The sequence below is a fragment of the Eriocheir sinensis genome, chromosome 66 (assembly GCF_024679095.1).
Source record: "Eriocheir sinensis breed Jianghai 21 chromosome 66, ASM2467909v1, whole genome shotgun sequence".
NCBI classification, from domain to species: Eukaryota; Metazoa; Arthropoda; class Malacostraca; order Decapoda; family Varunidae; genus Eriocheir; species Eriocheir sinensis.
In genome coordinates, this window is record NC_066574.1 from 1,406,462 (window position 1) to 1,429,113 (window position 22,652).

Sequence of the window (22,652 nt, forward strand, 5' to 3'; positions counted from 1 at the left end):
GCGAGCCCGTGCTCGAGCGCGGCGCACCTTCAAGGAGGCCCAGCGCAGTTCTTGGAGAGTTTATCTTTCCTCCATCACTGTTAGGACGCCACTTACTGGGGTTTTCAATAAAGTCCGTAAGATCTCCGGCAAGTTTTCCCCTCCCCTTCCTCCTGTCTTATTGCGTGCTGGGGAAACGGTGGCGGATCCTAAGACTGTTGCTGACCTATTTGCTGCCCACTTCGCTGGTGTCTCTCGGAAAGACCCTGCTGCGCCGGGGGCTAGATATCGGCAGGACTTGGAGGCTGTAGGTGTGGATTTTGCTTCCCCTGGGGGTGAGCCCTATAATGTCCCGTTTTCTCTCTCTGAGTTAAAGACGGCTTTATCCCAGTGCCATGATTCGTCGCCGGGTCCTGACGACGACCCTTATGCTTTCTTGCGCCATATGTCTGATAATGCTTTTATCTTTCTATTGGCTATTTATAATATAATTTGGCGTACTGGTGATTTTCCGTCTTCATGGAGCGTGGCCAGAGTCCTTCCTATTCAGAAACCTGGGAAAGACCATCTTCAAGCTACTAATTATCGTCCCATCTCTTTGACTTCCTGTGTCTGTAAGGTGCTGGAGAAGATGGTAAATGTGAGGCTTATGTGGTACCTGGAGAGCGGGAATTTCTTGACCCCGGTGCAGTATGGTTTCCGAAAAGTACGGTCTACCTCCGATGCTCTTTTATCCTTAGAATCTTCGATTTGTAGGGCGTTTGTCAATAATCATCATTAGGTGACAGTGTTTTTCGATTTCGAGAAGGCGTATGACACAGCTTGGTGTCATGGAATCTTACTTAGTTTATTAGAGTTTGGTCTTCGTAGTCTACTCCCTATATTTATTCGGCAGTTCTTATCTCGTCGTCTTTTATGGGTTCGGGTTGGGAGTGTTTTATCCGAGGCTTGTTCACTTGAGAATGGTGTGCCACAGGGAAGTATTCTCATGCAGTGTTACGCTCTTTGCTGTGGCCATCAATGATGTTATTAATGTCCTCCCTGATGGCGTCCATAGTTCCCTCTATGTGGACGACCTCTCCATTTCCTTCTCAGCTGCACGGATGTTGCTGATTGAACGGAAGTTACGATTAGCAGTTAAGGGTTTCTCGTTGGGCTACTGAACGCGGATTTCGGTTTTCTGCCTCCAAGACTGTAGTCATGCATTTTTGTAGACTCCGCGGTGTTCATCCGGACCCTGATATGTACCTTGCAAATCGACGCAGCTCGTGCGTGGAGACGACTCGTTATCTTGGACTTGTTTTTGACAGCCGTCTCACCTGGGTGCCTCATCTTCGTTCTGTTAAGGCGGCCTGTCAAAAAGCCTTATCCCTCCTTCGGATTTTGGCCCATACTTCTTGGGGTGCCGATAGGGACACTCTTCTACTCCTCCACAGGAAGCTCGTCCTTTCGAAGTTGGAGTATGGTTAGGTGAGGTCTATTCGTCTGCTACGGAGGCTCGCCTACGCGTTCTGGACTCCGTACACCATGTCGGGGTTCGATTGGCAACCGGTGCCTTTCAGTCTTCCCCAATTCCTAGTCTCCTAGTGGATGCTGGCGTCCTGCCTCTGGATTTGAGGCGCCAGTCCTCGTTGCTGCGATGTTGGTTCCGGCTCCAGCGCCTTCCTGAGTCTGTTCCCTGCCGATCGATCTTGCAGGATTCCCGTTCACCTGCGTTTACTGCTCGCCCTAGATTCCCCAGACCGTTTAGGTTTCGGGCAGCGTCTCTCGTGGCGGCACTGTCTGTCCCTCCTGTTCTTGAAAGCCCTTATCGGTCACCTAAGGTTGGGTATTGGTAATTTCCCGGGGTATCCGTCTGTACCCCTATCATATATAGTAAGAGGGATTTGCCACCTAATGTGTCTCGTGTCTTATTTTTGGAACACTCTTCTAGTCACTCTGTTTCCATCCCGGTGTTTACAGACGGCTCTAAATCTGATGCTGGTGTAGGTTTTAGTGTGGTGTAGGTGTTTTTGTGCCTCGTAAGGACCAGCAGGTCTGCTGTTGCTTGTTCTTCCTTTGTGTTCCTTTGTGTTCCCCTCCTTCTGCCGGGGATGTAGTCTTCCGAACGTTGCTTCGGTGTTCACTGCAGAGCTTTCTGCTATAGTTCTTGCTTTACGGATTATTTTTACACTTCCAGTCGCCTCTTTTATTATTTTTAGCGATTCTCGTAGCGTTCTTTCGGCTTAACAATTCTGTGCTCCTCCTGTTAGTTATATTGTTTTATCTTCCGTAGAGTGGCTGTATTTGCTCGGCAACAGAGGATACCGTGTCGGGTTTTGTTGGGTCCCTGGACACGTCGGTGTTGCCGGGAATGAATGGGCTGATGAACTTGCTCGGGAGGCAGCAGCTCGAGCTGCCGTCCCTTGCCCTGTCCCATGTACATACGTCTTTCCTGCGATTCGTGAGGCGGTCCTTGCCAGTTGGCAGGAAAGGTGGGATACACAGGGTGCGACTTCGAAAATGGGCGAGCTTACCACGAATGTGTCCCATCCCTGGTCATATACCAATATCCGAGACCGTCGCTCCCAGACAGCTTTGGCTCGCCTGCGAATCGGCCACACTCGCCTCACCCACGGGTACTTGATGTCCGGAGATTACCAGCCGTACTGTGACGACTGTTTGGTTCCTCTTACTGTGAGGCACTTGCTGGTAGAGTGCTTGAGTTTGGTCGATCTGAGAAACCGTTTCCTTTACCGATGCCGCGGTGCGGACGGTGTGTTTAGTCTTTGTCGGGTGCTTAGCCCTGAGTGTCTCTCTCCGGGTTTTAACGTGCTTCAATTTCTAGAGGAGGCTGACCTCCTCCGTTTATTGTAATGCCCTTGGCGGTTTTCTTTTACGTGTGTTGTTTTAGCAATCCATTTTTTATGTTCTATTTTTAGATAACTCTCATTTGCTTTGTTTTTAGTTGACTGTTTGGTTGCGGCGCCATATGACCCTGGTTGTTGCGGCGCCTACCTCAATCACTCACTCACTACTACTACTACTAATAATAATAATGATAATAATAATAATAATAACAATAATAACAATAATAATAATAATAATAATAATAATAATAATAATAATAATAATAATAATAATAATAATAATAATAATAATAATAATAATAGTAATAATAATAATAATAATAATAGTATTAATAATAACAATAATAATAGTATTATTATTAATAATAATAGTATTATTATTAATAATAATAGTATTATTATTAATAATAATAGTATTAATAATAATAATAGTATTAATAATAATAAGTATTAATAATAATAATAATAATAATAATAATAATAATAATAATAATAATAATAATAATAACTAAATAACCAACCCGTTTACCCTTCCATCCATCCATCACTTATCATAAATTCACCTTTCACTAACCCATCACTAATTAACATTTCTCTTTCCACTCATTTTATCCCCCACTAACCACCACTTCTGCAATACTTCTACTCATCACTAATCACCATTTATCTCTCCCTCTCATTTACTTACCAATAACCACCACTTACTCCTTTTCCCTTAGCCGTCACTAACCACCATCCCTCACTCACTTTCATTTAAGCAGCACTACCACCACTTTTCTTTCATGCCTTGCACAGGTCGCCCGCCGCCCAAGGTGACGTGGTGGGCTGGACATTCGCAGGTGCGGGGCGAAGTGAAGGAGGACATTAACGAGGTGACCAACACCCTCACTATTGCTTCACTGCAGCGTCACCACCTCCACCAGTCCTTCATCTGCCAGGCCAACAATTCCCACCTAGCAATCCCCGACACCGCTGCCGTCACCGTTGATATGACTTGTAAGATTAAACTCATCCCCATGTTGTTTTAATGTGTTAATCTGTGTATTTTATTACTTATTGTCGGTGGCATAATTTATTATCTTCTTTCTCTCTTCTGATTTTTTCTTCCTGCCTATAACTCGAACTCTTTTAAATACGGGTGTATCGAGATCTCTTCATAATATACATACCTTTTGGAATCTTTTTTTCATAAGTAGAACGTTGTGCGGACTTTTTATGTCTTCTCATCGTAAAACAATAACATGAGGCAGACAGGTCAATTTCATAGTAAACCTACATTTCATAATCGCATTAAAAAGCAACAAACCCCAACTGCCTAACGTAAAATGTGGGGAGAGTAACCTACCCCAGCATCATATTCTGAAAAGTGTTTCATTAGAACTGCGCCAGAAGGTATAAGAAAAATACTTTAGGAGTCAGAATTAATCCTGAAATTGATGCTATGCTCATCTGATTTAAAAATAAATCATTATATAAAGATATGAGGTTATGTTGTTGGACTTTTTCAAGTTACATAAGTGTGTCTTTTTTTTTTTGCGTTCGGCCTCTAGCGCCGGTAAGATTTGTTGATAGAGCCTGCTGTTCGGCCACAGCCCGTAACGGTGCAGACATGTACATGTGTTTAATAATGGTGCCATCTTGATTGGCTCGTGCAGCAATCTCATCTTTCATTCTCTTTAGAGAGTTTATCTAGGGTCCGGGTTGTTAGGTGGTCTTCAAGGTAGCATGTGGATAGTCTTGGGAAATTTCAGACGTATCGACGTTTCGCCGCGCGAAGTTCATGACACGACGTCGTGCTCTCAAATAACCAAGTGTTTTATGGGCGCTTTCACATGTTACGACCACGGCGGTGGATGACAGAACGCCGTCCACGGCTACTGTTGTCACGGCGATTCCCATTTTAAAACGGCACGGCGAGACTCCGTCGACGGCGTGAAATGTACTCGTACATGGTATTAAATGGACGCGTTCGGACATGCCGACCTTTCGTCGTCTCGACTCGACGGCGACGCTACTTCCGGTGTTCAATTTCCTCCTTCCGCCTTGTGCACAGTTGGCTACTGCTCGCCAGTGATAATGAAGGGCGTCGGACATGGAATGGCTGATTACGCTGGTTTATGAGAGGCTTGTTCTTGGGGATAAAAACTTAGAAGGACACAGAAGCTTCTACCACTAATCAGGCAACACTTACATTATGCACCCACTTTCTGAACGTTTTTTTTTTTTTTTTTTTTAATATAGTAGACAGGGAAAATCCTGTAACAATTCGATAAAATTTCTCAATCAAAGGTGTTTCAGTTGTTTCTAGTGTAGGTTTTCCGTAGAATCGATTTTTGCCTGCGCCATTTTTGTATCGTGCACAGTTAATGAGATAATTTGCATATCTGCATAAATTACCTTAAATTTCAATAAAAAAATCATAGTACGTATATAATTTTCTTCTTACTATGCATAACCGTGTTCTTAAGAGCTTAAAATAGTCTAACCTGATCAGATTGACCATATAGTAGTGCACAGTTTTGTTTTAACACAACGTATTTTGCATAAAGTATGCAAATTAGGCGAAATTTCAATTTTCGGGTATCGTTGTAACACTCCTTTTTTTTTATTACGTCGCGGCCTATTGCGCCGTTAGGTTTTTTCCCTGATGCGGCCTGATAGTCGCCCCAGCCCGTTCTGGCGCAGGCGAGTGTTTATAGTGCCGCCAAAGTATCATTTAAAGATTAATACAGATGTTTTTTTTTTTCAATTCATTCCCTTTGGATATGTATTCTGTGAGTTGTTTTGTATAAAGATCAGTTGCAGGTATGTATTTTTATCTACTAATTTGCATATACCAAGATGTCCTGTTATGATCATGTAGCGGTGTACTGAGTGAAAAATGAAAAAAAATACTCTTGCATAAATCCTATTTAAACGTTATCTTCAGTGTGTCTGCCTCTTCGGATGCTGTGTGGGAATTATTCTAACCCCACACAAACCATCTGAGTATATAATTTGCTAATAAATCATACATATCTTCAGCTATATCACGACTACTGTAAGCTTCATAAAATCGTTTATTCCCACTGATCGGCAATTTATTTACTAAGCTTAACTAGAAAACATTATGAGTTTTATGGAATTTATAAAGAATCATCAGTATTATTCAAGCTATTGTTAATTATCATATTTGTCCTTTTTGCAGAATATTAGCTAGCCTGGTTATGGCAGCCCAGCCGTTTCTAGCTGCCTATTCTTGAGAAGGCAGCCGATGTTTGCTTTGCACAAGTCATTCGTGGAAAAGAGAAGCAGACCACTGGCATGGCTGACTTTAGTACAATATAAAAAAGAGGCAGTTCTGTGGACCAAGGTGAAGGTACTTCGAGGTGGTGAGCCACACCAAGAATTTACTTGTGTAGAAGAAAGAATCAGGAACAAAAAACGAAAGACCTTTGAAGCTCATGTGACATGTGGGGTGACGTTCAGAACACATTTAGAGAGAAAGCAAAAGGGTTTTAAGCAAAAAAATCTTAAAGAGGACACAGAAGTAGATGTACTCCCCGTGGGAGAAGAAAATGTTAAACGAAGTAGAAGAGTCTCTGGTCTGGAAGTCAACAAACTACATCTATAACATTGGAACACCCACAGACACTAAGGCGGGGTTCCCACTATTTCGTTTTCACTGATCCGTCGACCGTCAGTGACGTCATCAACGGAGCCCCCGCGCGGAGCCCGTCCAGACATGAACTCAAGTTAACTTTTGGATCCGGTGTTGGGGTGGTGGTGCCAGTCCAGTGATGTTGAATATTCTACATATCATGAAAGTATGAAAGAGAAGTACTGAGTTACAAAACAACATATACAAGAAGTCGTTGTGGTTAATGCTGTCCATATGTTTGTCAACAAATGATGAGCGATGGACTGACGGAGTGGATCATCCATGCCAAGCGGCCGCAGTTTCACTCAAGATCAACAGAATATACCAGGTCTTCTCAACCTCGTACCAGAATTCTCTTCTGCGCATTGACGTCACCTGCAGCCCCTCAATCTGCTTCGACTAAAACTTACCCACCAGTCTTCACCTGACCGCAGGTGTAGACGCATCCCGTGTGCTCCATTTTCTTTGATTTCGATGGGTGACTTTAGTATTTAGGATTAAGGAACTGAATCAGTCACACAATTAATGGGCAGCTAGGGGTAAAAAAAAGACTGGGTAGAAGAGGTTAGGTGTTACAGCGGGTGTCAGGGTGGACAGGAGAACTGTTCAATAGAGGATGATTGCGGCGAGTTAGAATATGTCCAGAAATACTTGGATAAGAAGGTTCATTACACACACACACACACACACACATATATATATATATATATATATATATATATATATATATATATATATATATATATATATATATATATATATATATATATATATATATATATATATGTATATATATATATATATATATATATATATATATATATATATATATATATATATATATATATATATATATATATATATATATATATATATATATATATATATATATATATATATATATATATATATATATATATATATATATATATATATATATATATATATATATATATATATATATATATATATATTGAGAGAGAGAGAGAGAGAGAGAGAGAGAGAGAGAGAGTGTGAGTGTGTGAGTGTGAGTGACTGTGAGTGAGTGTGAGAGTGAGTGAGTGTGAGAGTGTGAGAGTGTAAGTGTGATAGTGTGAGTGTGAGAGTGTGAGTATGTGAGTGTGAGTGAGTGTGAGATAGTGTGAGTGTGAGTGTAAGTGTGAGTGTGTGAGTGTGAGTGTGAGAGTGTGAGTGTGAATGTGAGAGTGTGAGTGAGTGAGTGAATGTGTGCGTGTGTGAGTGTAGTGTGAGAGAGTGTTAGTGAGTGTGAGACTGAATGAGTGAGTGACACACACACACACACACACACACACACACACACACACGCTCGCGCGCGCGAAAATTGAAAATGTTTCAGTATCCCATGAAATATCTCTCGTTTTCCTCATTATTCTCCGCCTTCTCTCTATCATACTGCTGATGACGACAAATCCTGCGCGTGGGAAGACCTGGTCTATTCTCTTGATCTTGGTTTCACTGACGTCATTTTGACGTCATTAACGTCGGGGGATCCGTCAAAACAGAATAGTGGGAACCCCGCCTAAACCTTACTCAGATGATGGGCTTCATAGATGTCCAGGGGATCGCGCATTTCGCAAACTGCACGATCAGATGAATTCAAGAAATACTGCTGGGGATAAGTATGAGGCTGCTGCAATGGTGGTGCGTACTCGACCACAGGCAGGAGAGTAATATCGTGGAGAGAGAGAGAGAGAGAGAGAGAGAGAGAGAGAGAGAGAGAGAGAGAGAGTATGAGAGAGAGAGAGAGAATGAAAATGAGGGAGTGATAATGATAATAAGACTGAAAATGAGAGATCGAATGAGAATGAGCGAGAAAATGAGAATGAGAGAATAAGAATGAGGGAGAATGAGAGAATGAGTGAGAGAGAGAGAGAGAGAGAGAGAGAGAGAGAGAGAGAGAGAGAGAGAGAGAGAGAGATTGAAAATAAGGGGGAATGATAATGAGAGAGAGAATGAAAATGAAAGAATGAGAATGAGAGTAATACTGAGAAATAGATAATAAGAATGATAATGAATGAGAATGTTTGTGTCTACACCTCCAAGTGTCGCCAACCCACCATTATTCCCTCATACTTTATCATAATTTGCTCACCAGCCGTTGTAATGTGCCGTAAGAAGGTGATAGGAGATTATTATTAGCCTTACGATCAGCCACTGCCTCAGTATAGGCACTCGGTGACCTACGTAGCCTGTGATAATATAGGCGCGTGTCAAGGCAGGCGGGCTGCTGACGATCTTGAGAGACGGCGCGCGGTAGCTCTCAGAGGGTGCTGAGAGACTTCAAATAAGTTTGGATGCTTCTCTTTGAGTGCTGCTGCTGTGATGGTTGGATTTAACAAAAACATTATCGGCAGCATTTGGGGAAGTCTTTCTCTTACCTACAAGTCCATCCCTCGCGTGACCCTTGCCTGCAGGGAGGGACGCTGCATCCTGAAAGTCATAAACTCCGCATTAATATACTTGTCACAGGCCACGTGGCTAACACACTACCATCCATACTCCATCCACGCAATGGTACTTTTTTTCCTTTCCGTTAGCTGCTTGCAGAAAACTTTAGCATATGGAGAGAAAATCAGTGCAAAGTAATGATGTGGGGGTGGAGGGGGCTCTGATTCCACTACTCGCCGTGCTGCTCTCTTTCTTGTGTTAACACACACACACACACACACACACACCAGGATACAGTCAATGCAATAAATGTTCTGTGTGACTACAAGGTATTGTGAAGATAATTCATCAGTGATTATAATTTAATAACACTGACATTTATTTAATTTAAATACTTATTGTTAATTCAAAAAATAATAAAACAGTAAAATAATAAGGCCATATAAACATGTTTCATTTTGTTTGAGGGTCAAAATAGGTTTAAAGAATATTGTAGAAAAATGTCTTCAGCATATCAAATGACATTGGTACCCATGGAAGTGAAGATGTGCAACCTTATACATTAGACTTAAATAAAGTTGGATTACTAAGCCTACCTAGAGGAGTTTATAGATGAAGACCCATCACATGAGCAAATAGTAACCTATCACCGCTAAAAAAGTAATATTTCCCGCAACTTGAAATCTAAGAAACGAGTAATAATGATTGGAACGGTTACCAAAGTAATGCTTATCAAATAAAATAAAGAAAATATTAGTGTTAACTTTTAGAGTGAGTTGGGTGTGATTCTAGAGTTTTACCTAGACAACTGTGGCACATCAAAAGCTACCTTCTATTCATCTAAAATCTTGTAACACGTCCAGCCTATGAGAATGTGGCCTTGATGAGACTGTGAAATATCCATTGTGAGTCAGTTATAACAGCTTGAGCTCTGTGGAGTAGATCACATTCAATAATCTTGGCCATAAGGGCGGCAGCTTCTCTCATTAGGGCCCGGATTCACAGATACTCACTAACTACACACTAACATAACTACACACTGTTGATTTAGCGACCGACGTTAACTTCAGATTCACGAAGCAAACCTTACATTGTAGTTAGAGGCAACTAGGCCGCTGATTGGATGATGACGTCATCGGCCTCGCAGCAAATCACAAGCATGTTAACAGAACCATCAGCCAATCGTAAGGCAGCCGCCTCCAGCTGCCGCTTCAAAACAACCCGTTCTCTTTTCCCATTTTCTTCCTTTTTCCATCATAATGAGACACAATGGCTATTTATAACGTTTCTAAGACCATATTTACTTATTCCCCCTTTTTACATCTATGTGATAAACACGTTTATGTTGAAATTAAAGGTTTTAATTTGTTTTAAGGCAAACTGTACTGAATCATAATCTGAGAACTTATTTCGTTGTTTGCTTCACATTTATGTCAAGGTAACTCTGCTGTTCGACGTCTTGTATAATCCCGGGGTCATCAAATAGTTGGGAGTTATTGACCGCGGAGCTTTGTGAATCGCACTTTTGTTGTTGAGACCCAAAACTACGCACTAACGCTTTGTGAATCCGGACCCAGTTTCTATGTCTGGATTTGAGGTGAACTATTGTTTCAACCCATGTAGCTGTATCTCTCTCGCAATTATTTCCATATTAGGACAACGGGAGGGCGGTTATGACAGCAAGACACACACACTGTCATATCTAGCATAAACCTGACCAACAAAATGGTTTCCTAACAAGACGACCGACTGTTAGCACAACTCTGTCTTCTCAGCGGGCTTGCAGGAAGTTTATAAACTTTGTATCCACTCTGTGGTCTGTTCCTTCAGCCGAAGGCTAGGCAGCAAGGCAATGCTACGTTAAAAAGTAGCCAAATCCACTTCCAAAATAAGTAAACTTATGTTTTTAACCCGTACGAAGCGATACACCCCTTTCATGTCGCTCTAAGGAAGAAGCGAAGCACCCGGTTTTGGCCAGCCCCGTCAGGCTAATTTCGGCATAGTCGTAGGCGATAACGACACCCGACAACTCCACTTGACCTCGCGCGGGGCATTGCTTCCATATTTAGCCAAGCGGTTTATCTAAACACTTGAAATATTCTGTAATTACGGCATTGTTTTGAAAAACAAGTTCACTGTCGGCTAGAAATAAGCAAGACAAGCAGATTGGTAAAGTTTTCGAATAATGTTTCACAGTAAGTTTGAAGACCATAGTCTCGCTTCAGAAGATGAGCTTTGCTACTAGAGAGCCGCTTTCTACGGATTAATACCTCAGTTCAGAGTCAGCGCGATGCTCACGGGCCATTAATGGCGCCCAGCAGCCTTATACACAGGGCCGCCTATGTCGGTACTCTCTATCAAGGGACTCTACCACCACCCCCAACCCCACCACCACCATCATCACCACCACCAAAAACACCACCACCACCACCATTACCACCACCATCACCACCACCACCATCACCACCATCATCATCATTACCACCACCACAACTATCATCATCATTACCACCACCACCACCACCACAACTATCATCGTCATTACCACCACCACCACCACAACTATCATCATCATTACCACCACCACCACCACAACTATCATCATCATTACCACCACCACCACCACCACCATCATCATCATTACCACCACCACCACCACCACAACTATCATCATCATTACCACCACCACCACCACCACCACCACCACCACCATCATCATCATCATTACCACCACCACCACCACCACCATCATCATCATTACCACCACCACCACCACCACCATCATCATCATTACCACCACCACCACCACCACCACCATCATCATCATTACCACCACCACCACCACCACCACCACCATCATCATCATTACCACCACCACCACCACCACAACCATCATCATCATTACCACCACCACCACCACCACAACTATCATCGTCATTACCACCACCACCACCACCACAACTATCATCATCATTACCACCACCACCACCACCACAACTATCATCATCATTACCACCACCACCACCACCACAACTATCATCATCATTACCACCACCACCACCACCACCACAACTATCATCATCATTACCACCACCACCACCACCACCACAACTATCATCATCATTACCACCACCACCACCACCACAACCATCATCATCATTACCACCACCACCACCACCATCATCATTACCACCACCACCACCACCACAACTATCATCATCATTACCACCACCACCACCACCACCACAACTATCATCATCATTACCACCACCACCACCACCACAACTATCATCATCATTACCACCACCACCACCACCACAACTATCATCATCATTACCACCACCACCACCACCACAACTATCATCATCATTACCACCACCACCACCACCACCACAACTATCATCATCATTACCACCACCACCACCACCACCACAACTATCATCATCATTACCACCACCACCACCACCACAACTATCATCATCATTACCACCACCACCACCACCACAACTATCATCGTCATTACCACCATCACCACCACCACAACTATCATCACCATTACCACCACCACCACCACCACCACAACTATCATCATCATTACCACCACCACCACCACCACAACTATCATCATCATTACCACCACCACCACCACCACCACAACTATCATCATCATTACCACCACCACCACCACCACCACAACTATCATCGTCATTACCACCATCACCACCAAGGAGGTTTACCCCCACTGCCGTCACCACCACCATTATCATCATTACCACCACTAACACCATCATCACCACCATTACCACCATCACCACCACCACTACCGTCGTCATCATCATCATCATCATCACCACCATCACCAACACCATCATCACCATGATGGTGGTTGGGGTGGTGATGATGGGGGCGGTGGCATATGTTAGGCTAGGTCTAAGGAAGGGTATATAATCTCTTGACTGATAGGGATATTGGTGAGGCGAACTTGAAAGTAGACGTACTACTACTACTACTATTAAATTATTACCCGAGCTGAAAAGAGAGTAACAAGAGACCTCTCCATTGGAAATTGACCTGCCTTCAGACCTATCATTATAGTGGTCATATTTGTTGTTGTTTGTCTTTATGCTGCCTTCCTTGTTGTCATTTTTTTGCTAAACTATCTGTAAGATGAATTAAAATAATACAGCATTTACATTTCCAGCCTAACGGTTGTATTTACTGAATGCACAAATTATAGTTATTATTATTATTATTATTATTATTATTATTATTATTATTATTATTTCATGATCATTGCACACACACACACACCACCTTCATCACATCAACTTCTGCTACTACTACTACTACTACTACTACTACTACTACTACTACTACTAGTAGTTGTATTGCTACTTCTACGTGGTATCTATTACCATATCCTTTCACAAAGCAATTCATTGGCCCCAGCCAGCCGAGGACTGTGGCCGACAACCATCTTAATTTAGTATTACACATATTATTAAACATATTGTTCTAAAGCTAACAGAGCCTTTGGTTGTTACGGCTATGAACCACCGTAGTCTCAAACTCCAGGGGCCGGATTCACAAAGCGTTAGTGCGTAGTTTTGGGCCTCAACAACAAAATTGCGATTCACAAAGCTCCGCGGTAAATAACTACCAACTATTTGATGACGTCACGAGTTAGTGCGCGGATTCACAAAGCTTTTCGTCGCGCTGTGCGACACTAAATTTGTTGTTAAATAGCTACTGCCTTGGAGGTGTAGTAAACGCTAATACTATTATCATATTTACATATAAATGCTTATAAATCGTGTTGTTCAACTTGAAATATAACTTTGCGAGTAGGAGAAGCCCATTTCTTTATAAAATGATGATATATACACACTTTGAGAGGCATATGAGAAGTGTGGGCGGTAGGGCAACATCGACGCAGGGAGAACTGCCAGACCTCCCTCCTCCTTCAATTCTTCCTTCCTTTCTCTTTCTTCATCTTCCTACCTCCTCATCCATTCATCCATCCATCTCTAGATTTGTCCCTCCGTGGAGACACCATGGACCTTTGTCGAGTGACAGCCCATGAATTGGGCTGCATATATGGCAAGACATCTTAACTTTCCCTCGTTCCTTCCTTCCGTCCTTCGTTTCTGTCTGCCTCGATATCTGTCCCATATTTTACTTTGCTTTCTTCCTGCCTCAATCTCTTCCTTATCTTATTTTTCTTCCTCTTAAGCATGTTTGTAAATAACAAGACGTCGAACAGCAGAGTTACTTTGACGTAAATGTGAAGCTAAGAACGAAATAAGTTCCAAGATTACGATTTGCTACACTTTACCTTAAAAATAATTAAAACTTTTAATTTCAACATAAACGTCTGTATCACGTAGATGTAAAAAACGGAAATAAAGTAAATATGGTCTTAGAAGCGTTATAAATAGCCACTGTGTCTCATTATGATGGAAAAAGGAAGAAAATGGGAAAAGAGAACGGGTTGTTTTGAATCGGCAGCTGGAGGCGGCTGCCTTACGATTGGCTGACGGTTCTGTAAACATGCTTGTGATTCGCTGCGAGACTGATGACGTCATCAACCAATCAACGCCCTAACTACAATGTAAAGTTTGCTTTGTGAATCTAAAGTTAACGTCGGTCGCTAAATCAATAGTGTGTAGTTATGTTAGTGTGTAGTTTGTGAGTATCTTGTGAATCCGGGCCCAGGTTGGCAATATGGGTGGTTTTGGGTGCAGGTGGCCTGGTTCCTCTCAGGCAGACCAAAGCTGACCTCAGGAGGGAGAAGGACAGCCTGCATCTCATCCAGGCAACCACATCGCTTCTCGGCTGCTGTTTCTTATCCGCCAGTGTTTCGCCGAGTCTTGCGGAGAGGCTCTGCGCCATTGATCCGGGATGAAGGAGCTCTGGTCCACATTCTGTATTATTTCCTCGTACCCTCTGTTTTCTCCTGTTCATTTATTCTGTGGGCTGCATCGAGGGTCAGATCTCTATGGCAATGGGCCACGGGATCATAGATCCTTGTGTCAAAGTACGCCCTTTGTCCACGAGTACAAAACCTTCTGGCGCTAACACTACTACTACTACTACTACTGTTATTATTTTAACTACTACTACTGCTACTACTACTTTCATTTCTACTAATACTGCTTCCACTTCTACTGCTACTTATTCCACAACAACAACAACAACAACAACAACAACAAACATCAACCCATACTACTACTACTTCAACTACTACTTCAATGACTACTTTTACTACTACTACTACTACTACTACTACTACTACTACTAATAATAATAATAATAATAATAATAATAATAATAATACGACTATTACTACTACTACTACTACTACTATTATACTATTATTGCTACTTCTTCCTGACGGATATTCAACTCCTCCATTTCCCCGCAGTGCCGCCTATGTCAATCATGCTGATGGGAGTGGACGGCCCAATCTCCGCTGGAGTGGGTGTGACACTCGTGTGTGTAGTGGTGGGAGCGCGGCCAGAACCTACCGTGAGCTGGTTTCTGGATGGGCGGCCGCTAGCCTCCAGGGAGAACAGGATGCTGCACAACAACAAGACAGAGAGCCACTTGGTGTTGGTGGCCACGCCCGAGGACCAGGGGCGTTACCTCTCATGCCGTGCCGAAACTCCTGGGCTCCTGCAGTCATCCCTAGAAGACGGCACTAAGCTCGTCGTGCACTGTAAGTATATCAGAAGTGTAGCTTGATTTTCTGAACTGTTGCTATGATTTTCAATAATATATTTCCAGTTTATTATTCCCCAGTTAGTTAAGTGACAGTTAAGTTGTTTTTTTCATATATTTCTAACTGGGCAATACGATAATACAATGTGCTCTAAATATAATGTTTCCTACAGTAAGGATCTATTCAAGAATTTTATGAAATGACGGATTTTGCTACAAATAATCCCAGTCAGTTACTTAAATTTACTTGATATGTTTACAGTTTATCTAAAGCATGTTTCTTATTGTATTTTAGTATCTTCGTATATTTTTTTTCTGATTATTTTCAACTCCCTGACATATTCTATCATCCCTTCCTCCCACGCTCTTTTCTTAATCATGCGTCATAACATCCGATCGTCTTCTATACTGCTCCGATCCAAATTTCATGCTTTATCATATCCTCTGACCTGTCCTTCTATGTTCTGTCCTTCCTGCGCAATCTTTATATCTTTACATCACAACACACTCCATCACGTCTATTTTCTCACTATCCATTAACACACACTACCCGCCCTATTCATCCACTACCTTCCATTGTTCCTGCTTTCCTTACCATACCCGAACAAAATGACATCACGGCACTTTCCACTTACTATTCATCATACCCAATCTTTTCATTCTTGCCCTACCTAAATCTTCTTGCAAAGATATACCCTATGCTCCCCAAAACCCTAATATAACAATCTTACATGTTTCTCCTATTATTCGAACCGTACCCTGCCGTTTTTGTTTATAACATCATCGCACTTGCCCTACACTGTCTTTCTTTTGCGGTTCTGCTAATATTTTTCTTCCTTCTACCCCTCACAAAATGTGAATCTTCTTTTCTTCCATGCTCTATGCCCAAACCTGCAGACGTACCCAGGGTTACCCTATCCATGGACTCACGTGTCAACCTGAAGGACGTGCGGGAGGGAATGGACGTGTTTTTCACCTGCTCAGCTGATGCTTTGCCTGCACCCACGAAATTCCACTGGTACCACAATGTAAGTCTGCCTAACTGTCAGTCTTTGAATACTGTTCGTTTCTATCTCTATCCAACTCCCCCTTTCTCTCTCTCTCTCTCTCTCTCTCTCTCTCTCTCTCTCTCTCTCTCTCTCTCTCTCTCTCTCTCTCTCTCTTGCTCCTTATCCATCTCTATCTCTCAATCCCTCTGAAGTATACACTGGTTGCATCAAACGTTATCATTATTTTCGTCATTCCGAGTGCCGTTAATTTTCATTTCGCGTTCTTTTTACCTTTACCCTTCCCAATATTTTTATTTACAGGTAGAGAAAAAGCTAGAAGAGAAATACGAAGATAAAACAAAAATTCGTAGGCAGAAAGAAATGCAGAAAAAAACATTCCACAGTTTTTCAGCGAGGAGGATGGAAGAATGAAGATGCACATGGGATTTATAAACCAATGTGATGAAAAAGAGTACAAAGTCGTTAGGAGCAGGGTAGCGGGAGGGGTGAAACCATGTAGTTAACAAGTAAAAAATAATGGTCTGAATGAAAATACCGATAGGAGATAGAAAGATATACAATATTGCGGTTGCCTTTATTAGAAGGAAGAAAGCTGTCAGTATCCATGAGATCCTTGAGATGCATACTTCATATGACGGCGGAAAAGGCCATAAATTCTGGATATCATCTGATAACTAAACTCTGCTGGTAGAGAGGATCCAGAATGCCTTACCTGGCCGTAGCTTATTTAGGAATAACCGACATACGAAGTTTCCCATGTAAATTTTGAGTTATGGACATACCAACAACAATTGAGTGTTACTGAAGAATAGATGGTTAATGTTGTCGAGTTGACAGGTAGATAAATTGTGTGTTGAGGCATTGAGGAGGAGCAAGTTCCCTCTAACCAATTAAAAAATGATAGCAAGGTCAGAGATTAATCGTTATGTAGTCCAGACTTAGGTCCGGTAATTCCTGTTGGGAGTAGAAGAGCTGGGAGTGGTAAAATAATTGGAAAAGTAGAGTCTTAGGCGTAGGAGTGGATTAAAAAAATAAAGACGTAGGTTTTGTATGAAGATAATGACACGATCACCGAACTGGAGAGGATCGAAGCATTAACAGGTGTTGTTGCAGACACATCTACCTCTTCATCTTCATCTTCCTGCTCATCCCCCTCCCTTTCCTTTTTTTCTCCATCACCGCCATCATTAACTTAACTATCTACAATGTCATCCTCTTCTCCATCGTCATCATCTCCCTCTTCTTCCTCTCCCTCTCCCATCACTCCCAGTTCCCTTTATGCCCACCCACCCACACCAAGCTGTTTCCTCCTCCTCCTCTCCCTCCCACACTTCCTCCTACCCCCTCTTATTTTCCCTCCCCATCTCCTTCCTTCCCAACCCTTATACTTTTCTTCTACACCCTCGTCATCACCCACTGACACCCCCTTCTCCTCTTCCTCCTCCTCCTCCTCGCCCACTTCCTCCCCTCCCTCTCGCACTTTCTCCTCACTTTCCTTCTCCCCCCTCCCTCTCCTCCCTTCCCAACCTTCTCAGTTTTTTTTCGCATCATCCTCGTCATCGCCCTCTACCACTCACAGACCATCCGCCTCCTCGTTCTCGACTTCCTCCTCCTCGTGACCCAGACTTCTCTGAGGTCAGGTCGTGATCCCGCTGCTGTTTCAGCCGCTACCCGCTACCTCCAACTACGTGCCCACGTGTTTCTCCAACTACGTGCCCACTGTTTCCCAAAATACGTTCCCACTCCTTCCATTGTGTCTACCCCTCACCGTTGTTACACGGATGTGCTACTAGTGCCTAGTGTTACCTGTGTGCTGTGAGGTGTTACTGTGTGCAGTAACGATGGTGCTGCAGACAAGAGAGCTACAAGCCAGGCATCACAGCGAACGATAAGTCTTCAGAACCTGTTATGTTCTGTTTTCCCTTGTCTAACCTTAAAGTACTTCCACTACTACTAATTCCTAGTGTCTATCTCTACTAACCTTTGCTTTACTCTTTTTTTGTTGCTAGCTTTGCTTTTGTTCTTGCTTTATTTGTTTTGCCTTGTACTTGCATTACCTTGCCTTGTACTTGCACTACAACTATCTCCTAGTATCTATCCTTACTCACAAGTTCTCTCCGCTGGGTCCATTTGTCTGTTTTGTTCTTTGTTTAAATTCCTTGTTTCCCTCACCCGGAAACAAACGCATTCCACACCCACCTTGACATCTGGCCGAAAGTATTCCCCAGAGATTAATAAGCCCAAGGCATCTTAATCCCTCGAACACCTGGCTGTCAGACCCTCGAACACCTGGCTGTCAGACCCTCGAACACCTGGCTGTCAGACCCTCGAACACCTGGCTGCCAGAGCCCAGCCCGACGAACGATAATCTCTTCACTTGACTCATCACTACTGTTTTCAAAGTACCCAGCGACGGTAAATTATTGATTCTACAATAGTAAATTTCTCTCTCAGTCTAAAGTAAGAATAAAGAAGCCCAGCACACTTCGCCCATGTCCTTGCTGTCGGGGGCGTTGCGCTGCCCAGTACTTTCAAAAGGGGGCAGAGCACTGTAGTATTTGAGGCGGTTGACAGAGATGAAAATGAACTCAACAGATTATATGATTGGGCGGATAAATGGGAGATGAGTTCAATGTCCGTCCAAGGACACAATGCAATTTGAATGCATCAAGCTAAAAATCGGCTAATAAGGGTATGGGATTTATTTCGTTTAAACTGAATAAATTCAGATTCAACAGGGATATAGGCAAATTGGTTTACTAACAGGGTGGTGGATGAGTGGAATTCATGTGGTGAGTGCCAATACAATTTTCACATTCAAAAAACTAGATAATAAAATGGACAGACGCGATTATAGTTGGGGTTAGATACACGGGAGCTTAGGGTCAAAGGAGCTGCCTCGTACAGGCCTACCGGCCTCTTGCAGACTCCTGCGTTCTTATGTTCTTATGTTCTTATGTTCACTGTCGAAACGAAGAGAACATAAACATGGAAACATGGAAACATGGAAATGCAGGCAACAGAAAGCCCATTGGCTCATTATGAGGTCGCCCGCTAGGGTGATTTAATCTGCTCGACAGCCATTTGGGGCTTGAGGAGCAGATGAAAGCACCTCGATATTGAGGAGCAGATGAAAGTACCTCGTTATTCAGTTCACTCCCGACGCAGCGAAATGACGGTCGATTCTGTATTTGAAGGAGTTGATGGTATTCGCATTTACTACTTCTGAGGGAAGATTGTTCCAGTGGCGAATGACTCGGTTTGAAAAGAAACTCCTTCCAATGTCTGTGTTACATCGACTCGACTGAATGGGTAAACCGTTATTTCTAGTTCTTGAGTTGGTTTGCAGTTCAAAGAATTTGGAGTAATCGACGTTACTGAACTTTTCCAGGTACTTGAAGACTTGAATCATATCCCCCCGTAGGCGTCTTTTCTCCAATGTAAAGAGATTGAGTCGCTTGGGTCGTTCCTCGTACGGTTGAGCCCTTAAGTTTGGAATCATCTTCGTGGTGCGTCGTTGAATCCTTTCCAGTAAATCAATGTCCTTTCTGTAATTAGGAGTCCAGAACTGAACTGCATACTCGAGGTGCGGTCTTACCATGGAATTATACAAGGATAGCATCACGTCTGGTGTTTTACACTCGAAGTTCCTCGCTATGAACCCGAGCATAGTGTTGGCCTTATATGCTTTTTTACTGTGATTCGCGTGTTTCAGTTCACTGCTGATAGTGACTCCAAGAACCTTTTCCTCCTGCATCGCCTGCAGAGGTTTCCCATTTATGATGTATGTATGGTTACTATTTTGGGACCCAATGTGCATGACTTTGCATTTGTCAACATTAAAGGACATTTGCCATTTTTCCGACCATTCGAAAATGTGATTGAGGTCTTTCTGAATGATTTCGCAGTAAGTCTTCGTGATGGCCTTTCCACCTACCTTGGTGTGGTCAGCAAATTTTGATATTGTGGATTTCAGTCCTGATTCTAGGTCATTGATATATATGATAAAGAGGATGGGTCCCACCAGTGACCCTTGAGGCACTCCAATAGTGACTGGAAGCCAATCGGAAGGCTGTCCGTTGAGTAGTACTCGTTGTTCTCTGCCGGTGAGCCAATCTCTTATCCACGCGATCAGATTGGCTCCAATGCCCGCCAAGTGCAGTTTCTTAAGGAGTCGCTCGTGCGGTACCTTGTCGAAGGCTTTCTGAAAGTCCAGGTATATAACATCACTGGGGATGTGGGCATCCCAGTTCTCATATATACCTTGGAAGAAGTCTAATAAATTCGTTAGGCAGGAGCGCTTGTTTCTGAAGCCATGCTGAGTGTTGGAGATTATATTATTGTCTTCTAGAAACTTAACAAGTTTGTCTCTAATAATCTTTTCGAGTATTTTTCCTGCCACTGATGTCAAACTTATGGGCCTGTAGTTTAATGCAACGCTTTTGTCTCCTTTTTTGAAAATCAGTGTTACGTTCGCCATCTTCCACTTTTCCGGGACCTTGTTCAGTTGAACTAACCGGTTGAATATGTTAGTGAATGGTTGAAGTATTTGGTGTTTAAGCTCTTTTAATAACCGCGGGGACAAACTGTAGGGTCCCGTTGACTTGTTCGTGTCGAGTTTGTCCAAGTACTTTTCCACTTCTTGGTCGTATATTGAGTCATTTTCCAGGGGCGTGATCCCCCTCGGCGGGTCAGTGCCCTCGGGAATGGTTTCGATGTCCTCGACTGTGAATACGGATGCGAAGTTACTGTTGAGGATTCTGACCATCTGTTTACTGTCCTGAGTTACAGATCCAGTCTCGTCTGTCAGGGGACCAATATTGGATTTTACTTTCTTTTTCGATCTTATGTACGTGAAGAATTAATTGGAGTTAGTTTTGATTTCGCGCGCTATTTGCTTTTCATGGTTGCGTTTGCTACTCCGAATAAAGCTATGACAAGCTCTGAGGCTGTTGTGGTACTGTGTACGGCTTCGGCCGTGGCATTCTCTTTCATCAGATTATAATTCCTTTTTTTAGGTTTACTGCCCTTTTTATTTCTCTGGTCATTCACGGTGGATCTACGGCCCCATTTACTCGCCTGGATTTCGTAGGCACTGTAGCCTTCTCTACCTGCAACAGCTTATCTTTGAAGACGTTCCACGCGTTGTCGATTGTATTGTCGGTGAGGTCAAGTTGGTCCCAGGTCGTAGGGGGAAGCAGCGCACGGGCTAAGTTGAAATTTGCTTTTTTGTAATCTGGTATCACTGACGGATTATCTACGAGTTTGTGACATATGTTGACAGTAAAACGGATTAAGTGGTGATCGCAACCATTAAGTTTCTCACCAACTGTACAGCCGCGAATGAGGTCGGGGCCGCTTACTAATAGCAGATCCAGCAGATTGTTTTATCTTGTTGGTTGATTTACAACTTGAGTGAGGAACGAATCCTTCACCATTTCTATAAGTCTGTTACCCTCTTGATCTCCAGTCATCAGTCCCCAGCAATTATAATTGCAATTATAATTGCTTCCTTGCTTTGTGTTAGAGAGTGAATATCTTCGTAGAGAGCAGTGTCATCGGCTGCCTGTTGTTTTGGAGGCCTGTATACGGTTGCAAGTGTTAGTTTCTTGTTATTTGTGGTTATTTCCACATAGACAGAATCGTATTTCTCTGCGTCCTGTTTGTCTGTTTTTATGGCAGGGAGTGTACTTTTTAAGTAGCAAACTCTTCCTCCTCCTTTCTTGTGCTTTCGACTTTTGTGGAAGCTTTCGTATCCAGGGAATGACAGTTCGGATTCTAGATGTCCAGGGTTGGCGCAATCTTTGTTTCGAGGTGATGGTTTCCTACCCACCACTCCCTACCGCCGACCCGACCAAGGCAGTAAAATTCAGTGATTTCTTCCGTACCTCATCTGCCTCTGCTTCAGCTGCCTCCGCGGCCTCCTCCACCTATCCTGCCTCCCCCTCCTCCTCCTCCTCCTCCCCCCTTAATCTCTCAAGCCCCTCTGCTGAACTCTGTACCTCTGCCCCGGCCCACTCCATCTCCTCCTCCTCCTCCTGCTCC

The 22,652-nt window shown here is 43.1% G+C and overlaps 1 protein-coding gene across 1 annotated transcript in view; it reads left to right on the forward strand.

Moving 5' to 3' along the window:
- Positions 1-3,623: 3,623 nt before the first annotated feature.
- Positions 3,624-22,652, forward strand: part of LOC126987680 (neural cell adhesion molecule 2-like) — a gene marked incomplete at its 5' end in the record, with an annotated part of 163,970 nt that continues 144,941 nt past the window's right edge. Inside the window, 3 exon segments of the mRNA XM_050844806.1 lie at positions 3,624-3,824; positions 15,302-15,595; positions 16,495-16,625. Of these exon segments, the coding sequence (XP_050700763.1) occupies positions 3,624-3,824; positions 15,302-15,595; positions 16,495-16,625 (626 nt within the window).